This window comes from Heptranchias perlo, chromosome 13, assembly GCF_035084215.1.
Source record: "Heptranchias perlo isolate sHepPer1 chromosome 13, sHepPer1.hap1, whole genome shotgun sequence".
Classification (NCBI taxonomy): Eukaryota; Metazoa; Chordata; class Chondrichthyes; order Hexanchiformes; family Hexanchidae; genus Heptranchias; species Heptranchias perlo.
This window is the reverse complement of record NC_090337.1, coordinates 37,394,959-37,404,223: the sequence shown is the minus strand read 5'-3', so window position 1 is coordinate 37,404,223 and position 9,265 is coordinate 37,394,959. Positions and strand designations below refer to the sequence as shown.

Sequence of the window (9,265 nt, the reverse complement as noted above, 5' to 3'; positions counted from 1 at the left end):
TCGCACTTTCAATAGGATATCAGTTTGGACCAATCAGATAAGCGCTTACGAGAGGGGATCGAATTTTGAATTTTCCGTTGAGGACAGTGGAAGGCGAGGTTCTAAACCCGTTTGAACCCGCGTCAGGGCCAAATTTAAATCGGGCTTTCTTTTTTTTAAAAAAAAGCGCTGACCGTGGGCTCGCGGTTTGTGAGTGCTCGCTGTATCGGAAGGCGCTTTAATTGTGAGCGAGCCGTTACCCTTGTCTTGCGGGGAGCTGCTCTTCACAGCCCGTGTTACAATGGCGGAGTGGACCGCAGTGGCCGCCAGCGCCAGGAGTCTCCTGGTGGACTCGTCCGCATTCGATTCGAGACTCGCCGACTCCTCCAAGGAGTTCCTGTTCGCCGAGGCCGCATCGGACCATGTTGAAGGTAACGGAGTGTTTCAGTATGATTCCGGTTTACGCTTCTGAAAGCGGTCACGGAACATTCACTCTGCGACCCCCATCTCCCGGTACCCGTTAGAGAGACAAACTGCAGCATTGGTTGAGGCGAGTGAACGACACCGGTTATTCGAACAATAAAATATCTTTATAACTGCATTTCTTTTTAATGCAACTACTGATTTTACCTGAATATTCCTGTTGGTGATGTAAATCTTGTAGCACGGACTGTAACTTAAATATTTACAATAAGGAGTGTTCATGTTAAACACATTGAGAAACTGACCTGTGCTGATGCTGGATGTACAATTTCATGTAGATTGAAAAAAACTGCGACAGTTAATGAAACATCGTTCGTTGTATATAAGTACTACATCATTGGGATGGAGTGTTTAGCCAGGTCAGATTACAGTGTTCCTAGTTTAATACTCCCAACTGAAAAGTGCAGATGTGGGCAGTCACCTGTAGAAATATCTTAAATACTTTTGTGGGGGGTAGGGAATGTGTCTGTGGCGTTAAGGCAGTTGACTGATCCAGGGTTTCCTCAAGCGAGTGACCCGCTACTTAAAAGGACAATCTTGTATACCCTCTTAATGTTTTTGCCGGGTAGATTGAGTAGCAACAAACAACTGAGCATATACGATGTTTTTTCCTCACTTTGATCTCAGTCGGACTGACGTTTTCTCTGAAGACCTTTAGCCTAGATCCTAAATGGTGGACCCAACATTGAAACCCGAGGTCACGGGCATCCCTCCCCAAAAAAAAATAAGCCCTGGTGACTTTGCACTGGCTTTAGTCTGTTGTTACTGGAGGCGACTCTAAAGCAGAGTAAAAATAAACTGCAAACGTTGGAAATCCGAAATAAAATCAGAAAATGTTGGAAATAAACAAGCAGGTCACTCCGTATCTGAAAAGATATGGTAATATTTTGGGTGTAGATCCATCTTTTCTCTCTTCAGATGCTGACTGACCAGTGTATTTGCAGCATTTTCTGTTTAAACTTTGTAAAGCAACTGAGGTATCAGTTATTGTATTAATATGTCCTACTTGCAGGTCTCTGTCTATAGGGGAATTTCTGTTCTTTTCCTTGCCCATCTCTTCTACCTCCTCCCCCCACCTGCCCAAACAAGAACTTAGTCACAGTGTAAAGTGTGTGTGTCTAAATCCCTTCTTTCTACTGCTGTAATTGTGTCTTTTATTAATATTGCTGTATCCCCTTTTTTGCCAATTCCCCTGTTCTTTCTATAGATCCTATAGTGTAGAACATTTAGTTCCAAACCAGGCCCAACTTGTGGTCAGGTCTCTGTAATGGCTAGTACATGATATCCTTTAAGCTTAATTTGTGCTTCTAACTACTTGTTTTAATTCTTATGCCAAGTGCTTTCATGTACAGGACTCTTATTCGGATAACTGCCCTGCCCATTGTCCCGCTGGTCTCTGTCACACATTTTGACATACTCCCCTCCTTTGCCCCTACATAGTTTAAAGCTTTCTCCACCACTGGCCAAAAGGTGTAATTATAGTGTCAAGTTTAAGTTAGCAGTTTGCATCATAAATATGGACATAAGGAATTGATGGTGGAAATAAAAAAGGACAGAATGCGTGACTTTGAAATGGGCACTGAATTATGTATGCATGCCCTAGTCCAATTATTCATTGCCCTCTAACCCGCCTTCACTTGAAAACTACATTTAGTCAATACCATGGGACACCAATTCGTGTTTATACATTTTTTGGTTCCTTTTCTAGGTGTACCTCGGATTCAAACAAAAGTTGTGTTAATGGGAAAAATTGGGAACACTGAAGAGATTCTGAAAGCCTTGGAGGTAATAACTTCAGGTTTAAAACTTCAGTCACCTTCATCTTCTTTCCATCTGTAGATGTCAGTGGTGTGTGTTGTATTAAGAGTCTTTTTAATTTTAAATGATTGTCTGGTTCTCTTACTATGATAGTAAATCATATTAGTAAAACACCTGTCATTCCTAAAATGGTCATAAGATACAATTTTGGGTGAAGATCGTATCATTTTTCTCTTTAAAGTAGAGCGATAGAAAGTTTTATTTTCTCAATTTTGCTTGAAGATTTGAGACATTTTTGGCAAGTTATTTTCAGCTAAGTGATATTTTTTGTTACTGTCTCAATTTGCAGGTCTGGTACATAACTCCAACATCAGCTTCATAAGCAATGGCTAAAGCTGAACTATTGATGTGAAACTGAGTCAGTATTTGTTATCTTCTGTGGTAGAACATTTCAGTGGTTCACTGTAATGCAGTCCCATTTTACACAATGTAACTAGTTCCTGGCTTTTAAATTTAGAGGAATAGTGTTTTGTTTTCCCCTTTAACTTTTTTATTGGTTCTCTGAAAAATTAATTTTTCTCTCCTCTCTTTCTGTGCCTTCCCAAAGGCAAAACTCATGTGAAGATATGGTTGATTGAGTGGGGCCCTCTGATACCTCAAGTGGCCATTACTAATGAGGGTCTGAACTGTGAGCGTTAGTGGGCTATGTAACCCAAGAGGGGGAAAAGTGGCAGGCATTATTGTTGTACCTGACTCTGCCCTCATCTAGTATTCATGCAAAAAAATTGCCAAATAAGATATTGTAATATAAAGCTGCAATACAGCAGTAAATGGAGCTCTTTGGCTTCCAAAACTAGTGCTTTACTTTTTTATATCAACTCTTGTTACTTCACAGACAGTTAAAGAAATGGAAGTTCTTTTGATGATGGTGAAGGAAAGCGCACCTAATAGCAAGTTGGGTCAACGGTTTATAAAATCTATTGTAATTATGGTAGGTTTTGGTGACCTTTGGAGTAAATTCCTCCTGCCTGCAATAGTTCACATTGGCCTAATACCTGTGCACTTCAGATTTGTCTTAAAATTAAGGAAATCTGTTTAATATCTGGAATTTCAAACTTGGCGAGAATCTAAGTGGAAACTGTTCACTCAGCTAATTTTATGTTTCAAAACAACAAAATCTTGATAAAATTTCTATTGATGTAGTTTTTGGAAAACTATCACTCATGTCCACTTTGGGACCTTTTTAGTTGCATTTTCTAGATTGGACTTTTACATTTGACTAGATTCTTATTAGTTGGTAACTTGTGCACGTGAGCTTCAGTTTAAAAACTGAAATAATCTGTCTGGGTGAAGCAACAATATCGAGTGAAGAGGGTTATAATTTAGTTTACTGATTTTTGAGTAATTTCTGCCAACCCAAACCAAGTATAATTGCATTTTATCTAATGGAATAGAAAATTAATGTCCTTGGGCAAATTCTGGTGGTGTATAATTTTTGTTTGGTTGTTGCTTTAAAGATGATATCAGCAAATGTCTAGCACCTCAAAAAAAATGTATCTTCTACTTTAATAGTGTATACTTCAATATTGTTTTAAGCCATTTTAATGTAAGAAGATAGGACTGGAATACTTATTTGTAGCATTTTACAGCAGCAAGTTTATAACCAGTATTAATTACTGTAGTGTTGTGCACATGCATGGTGGGTTTAGTTTTTGGGATTTTAGCATTGTCTTATCTCCAAATACTCTCTTATCTATGCTGCTTGTGAACAAATCTTTGTTACCTACAATCTGGAAGCTGTATTTTTGTATCTTTTCCTGCCCTTGCAAAGGTTTTTACCAGGGACTAACAGTAACCCCACTTGTAGCAACATTTTTAATGGATTTAACATAGTCTTACACTGTGCCACTGAATTCTCTTTGAAATGCAAGATTCTCAGAAGTGCTGCATGGTTGATGGTCTGCATCCAGAAGACTTAATTATTTTATTTTCTGTAAGTTGTTTAACATTGGACAACGAAAGCATTTCTTTATGTAAAAAGGTTTTAGTGCATTTTTTTTCTTTTTCTTTCCTCTTTTATTGCTGAAGATGCTACAATACAATTTCACTGATGTTGTAAGCACTTCAGTAACTTGCTCAAATGATTTTTTTTCAAGTGTGAGCCTAGATGGCCAATGTAGGAGAATATCACAGCCGAGCCAATTCTGTTCTCGCCCAATGTCCAGGCGCACGTGTATTGCAGCAGCGGTCACTGGATAACAATAAGGAGTGTGAACTCTTGCACATTGTGGTTTTTTTGTTGTTAATGTCCTGAGTCTAGGGGTGCTAAGGCTAATTTATAATGCCCCAATTATCGCCCCAGCTTAGATCAGCTACCTCAGCACAGGCAGGGGATCAAACCTAGGATCTCCCATTCTGTATGGCTTCGTGGTACGTCGTACAATACCTCTACCCACTGGGCCAGTAAGGAGCTTCTGACTACAGACAGGCCAAGCAATACTTCTTTTACCCATTGTGTAACTTTGTGATAAAAGGATCATGATTTGGTACTAACTTTTTGATATTTGGTAACTAGATGATTCCACATTTTCACACATAGTGGATTCTCAATTATCTGCATTCCAATTACTTGCCATAATCTTCAAGATAAAAATCTTATGTGAAATGTTGCCTAATTGCAAAACCCATTAACACTAATTCTGTGCCTGAAAGAAATCAATCTTCCAGCTCAAGGAAAGATGAAATTTAATTAATGTCAATTGTTTTGCACTTGTCTTCATTCATGAGTTTAGGTTATTACAGTACCATCCCCGCAGGACCAAATTTGGAGATTTTAATATTTGCTAATTTCTATTAACCATATGGGTGGTCCCCTTTATGGGGTGTAATTAAAGTTCCACTGTACTTTTAACTTCATACTTCATAACGTGCATAGCCATTGTGGCAGCATTCCATGTATTTGCTTACCATTTGATTGAAATGATTGGTTATCTATTGTTGACTTGAGCTTTGCAAGCTTTAAGCAAATTTTGGTGCCAAGTCCTGGAGAGGGGTTTGTGCGCAATATCATTGTTTTATTAATGGAAAGCTAAATTATATTTACAAAATGTAGATTTAAGCTGGTGAATGCCATGCAACAACATAATTTTAGTAAATGTCTTGTATTAGAACATAAGAAATAGGAGCAGGAGTAGGCCAATCGGCCCCTCGAGCCTGCTCCGCCATTCAATAAGATCATGGCTGATCTGATCCTAATCTCAAATCTAAATTCATGTCCAATTTCCTGCCCGCTCCCCGTAACCCCTAATTCCCTTTACTTCTAGGAAACTGTCGATTTCCGTTTTAAATGTATTTAATGATGTAGCTTCCTGGGGCAGCAAATTCCACAGACCTACTACCCTCTGAGTGAAGAAGTTTCTCCTCATCTCAGTTTTGAAAGAGCAGCCCCTTATTCTAAGATTATGCCCCCTAGTTCTAGTTTCACCCATCCTTGGGAACATCCTTACCGCATCCACCCGATCAAGCCCCTTCACAATCTTATATGTTTCAATAAGATCGCCTCTCATTCTTCTGAACTCCAATGAGTAGAGTCCCAATCTACTCAACCTCTCCTCATATGTCCGCCCTCTCATCCCCAGAACCTTCTTTGTACTGCCTCGAGAGCAAGTATGTCTTTTCTTAAGCATGGACACCAAAACTGTATGCAGTATTCCAGGTGCGGTCTCACCAATACCTTATATAACTGCAAGGAATCTTACAACACCAGGTTATAGTCCAACAAATTTATTTTTAAATCACAAGCTTTCGGAGATTATCTCCTTCGTCAGATGATTGAATGAAAAGGTTCTCAAATCGCATATCTTATACGATGTTGGGACAGCATCACACCAATCAAAAGGTGTCGTTGTTATTCAAACAGGCCAGTCACGGAGAACAGCACGTCCCAGTACACTCGATATACATTGTGTCTTTTACACAGGCAGGCAGAAAGAAACTTAAAATGGCAGAGAGAGAGAGAGAGAGAATTTTAAAAAACATATAAATTTTTTTCCCCCTTTTTGCTGGTGGGGTTACGTGTAGCGTGACATGAACCCAAGATCCCGGTTGAGGCCGTCCTCATAACTGCAGCAATACCTCTGGCTACTGGTTGCCAGTCCGAGAATGAACCGTTTATCCCAACTCTCTGCTTCCTGTTAGATAACCAATCCTCCACCCATGCCAGAATATTACCCCCAATCCAGTGATGCTTTATCTTGAGCAATAATCTTTTATGTGGCACCTTGTCGAATGCCTTCTGGAAGTCTAAATACACTACATCCACTGGTTCCCCTTTATCCACCCTGCACGTTATGTCCTCAAAGAACTCAAGCAAATTTGTCGGACATGACTTCCCCTTCGTAAAGCCATGCTGACTTTGTCCTATTAAATTATGTTTATCCAAATGTTCCGCTACTGCCTCCTTGATAATAGATTCCAAAATTTTACCCACCACATATGTTAGGCTAACTGGTCTATAATTTCCAGCCTTCTGCCTACTACCCATTTTAAATAAGGGTGTTACATTAGCAGTTTTCCAATCTGCCGGGACCTTTGCCGAGTCCAGAGAATTTTGGAAAATTATTACCAAAGCATCCACAATCCCTACTGCCACTTCCCTCAAGACCCTAGGATGTAAGCCATCAGGTCCAGGGGATTTATCCGCCTTGAGTCCCATTATTTTACTGAGTACCAATTCCTTAGTGATTTTAATCGTATTTAGCTCCTCCCCGCCCCCGCCCCTCGAGCCCCCTGTTTGTCCAGTGTTGGGATATTCTTAGTGTCCTCTACCGTAAAGACTGAAACAAAATATTTGTTCAGCATTTTTGCCATTTCAATGTTTCCCACCATTAATTTCCCGGTCTCATCCTCTAAGGGACCTATGTTTGTCTTAGCCACCCTTTTTCTTTTTATATAACTATAGAAACTCTTGCTATCTGTTTTTATATTTTTTGCTAATTTATTTTCATAATCTATCTTCCCTTTCTTAATCAATCCTTTAGTTACTCTTTGCTGTCTTTTGAAGACTTCCCAATCTTCTATCCTCCCACTAAGTTTGGCTACCTTATATGTCCTTGTTTTTAGTCGGATACTATCCTTAACTTCTTTACTTAGCCACGGATGGCTGTCATTTCTTTTACACCCTTTTTTCCTCAGTGGAATATATATTTTTTGAAAGTTGTAAAATAACTCCTTGAATGAACACCACCGCTCATGTACCGTCTTACCCTTTAATCTATTTTCCCAGTCCACTTTAATCAATTCCGCTCTCATACCATCATAGTCTCCTTTATTCAAGCTCAGTACGCTTGTTTGAGAACCAACCTTCTCACCCTCTCATTGGATATGGAATGTAACCATGTTATGGTCACTCATTCCAAGGGGATCCTTAACTAGGACATTATTAATTAATCCTGGCTCATTACACAGGACCAGGTCCAAGGTTGCTTTCCCCCTTGTAGGATCAGTTACATACTGCTCAAGAAATCCATCCCTAATACACTCAATAAACTCTTCCTCAAGGCTGCCCTGCCCAATTTGATTTGTCCAGTTAATATGATAGTTAAAATCCCCCATAATTATAGCTGTTCCCTTATTACATGCCCTGACTATTTCCTGATTAATACTTCTTCCAGCAGAGTTGCAACTATTAGGAGGCCAAATACTATGCCCACTAGTGTTTTGTTCCCCTTATTATTCCTTATCTCTACCCAAACTGTTTCATTATCCTGATCCTTTGTCCCAATGTCATTTCTCTGTATTAGTGATTCCTTCCTTTACTAACATAGCCACCCCACCTCCCCTTCCTTCCTGCCTGTCCTTCCTGATTGTTAAATAACCTGGCATATTTAATTCCCAGTCGTTGTCACCCTGCAGCTATGTTTCTGTAATGGCCACAAGATCATACCCATACGTAGTTATTTGTGCCGTTAACTCGTCCATTTTGTTACGAATGCTAGGTGCATTCAGATAAAGAACTTTCAAATATGTTTTGTGACACTTAGTTCCTGCTTTTAAGGAAGCTTTGGAGGAGCTGAGTTTTTTTAAATCCAAAACTGTAAAATGCAATCCTGATGTAATAATATGTAATTTACAAAATTAATCTGATGGAGATTTTTTTTTTAGTATAGGTGATGAGATTTATTCTTCTATTCTGCACCATGCAGTAGGCACTGCACAGGATTTGTTTCTGATTTTTCTTTCATGTTTACAATGATTTAGGAAGTCAAGCTGCCATTCGTTAAGTTGGAAAGAGTGGAAGATTTTGTTGAAGAAAATGCTGAATTTGAGACTATATTTGTGTTGGGAGAATTCGAAGGCCAGCCTTATGAGACCTTGCGCAAGATGGACACTAGAATCCTGGGACCTCCCATTGTGCTTCACTGTGCGAGAAAAGGAGAGGTATAGTTAAACATCAATGTACTTGTGTGTGATAAATAATGTGATTTTCAAAATTTTTGTGGGGAGGCCGGGGAGAAGAGGGAGAAAAAACAGAACCCTCCTCAGTGATTTTATTAACTTATAAATTGCTAGAAGCCCCAGGAGTTATTGTGCTGTTTAATTTTAATCAGGATAATATTCTAAAGTGCTCTTACTCTGACTCATTTTCTGTTTTGCTTTTGAAGCAAATTACTAGCTAGCCTTACAGACAACACATTCTCTGCTCCCCTCACTGATGAACAGTGCTCCAGCACAGTTTTAAATTTGAATTTGCATTAAGTGCTGTGGGGTGTATGTTGACGAATATAAGCTGGGAATCAGATGGATGGAGAGAAGCGCGTAATTAAAATTCAACTACCTGAGTGGAGAAACTAACCACTCTTTGGTATGATCAGGGGTCAGGCAGGCAAACAGCCTGTACGAGATCCAGAATTTTGGTATGCCAAGGTTCAGTACAGTGAAGTCCTTACAAAAACTTCAATTTGAGCAATAACTGCTGCAGTTAAGTGAATCTACCTTCTATTTGGCTGCTTTACCTTGAGGGTTTGAATTAGTGAAATTGAGGAAT

General features: G+C 39.4%; 1 protein-coding gene across 2 annotated transcripts in view; it reads left to right on the top strand.

Annotated features, from left to right (window-relative positions):
* The first annotated feature begins 90 nt into the window (after positions 1 to 90).
* ect2 (epithelial cell transforming 2) overlaps positions 91 to 9,265 on the top strand; it is a 68,308-nt gene continuing 59,133 nt past the window's right edge. For both annotated transcript variants that reach the window (XM_067995337.1, XM_067995336.1), the window contains exons 1-3: positions 91 to 410; positions 2,171 to 2,247; positions 8,479 to 8,658. In XM_067995337.1, coding sequence (XP_067851438.1) covers positions 281 to 410; positions 2,171 to 2,247; positions 8,479 to 8,658 — 387 coding nt within the window. In that variant the 5' untranslated portion in view covers positions 91 to 280. The remainder of the gene's footprint in view (positions 411 to 2,170; positions 2,248 to 8,478; positions 8,659 to 9,265) is intronic.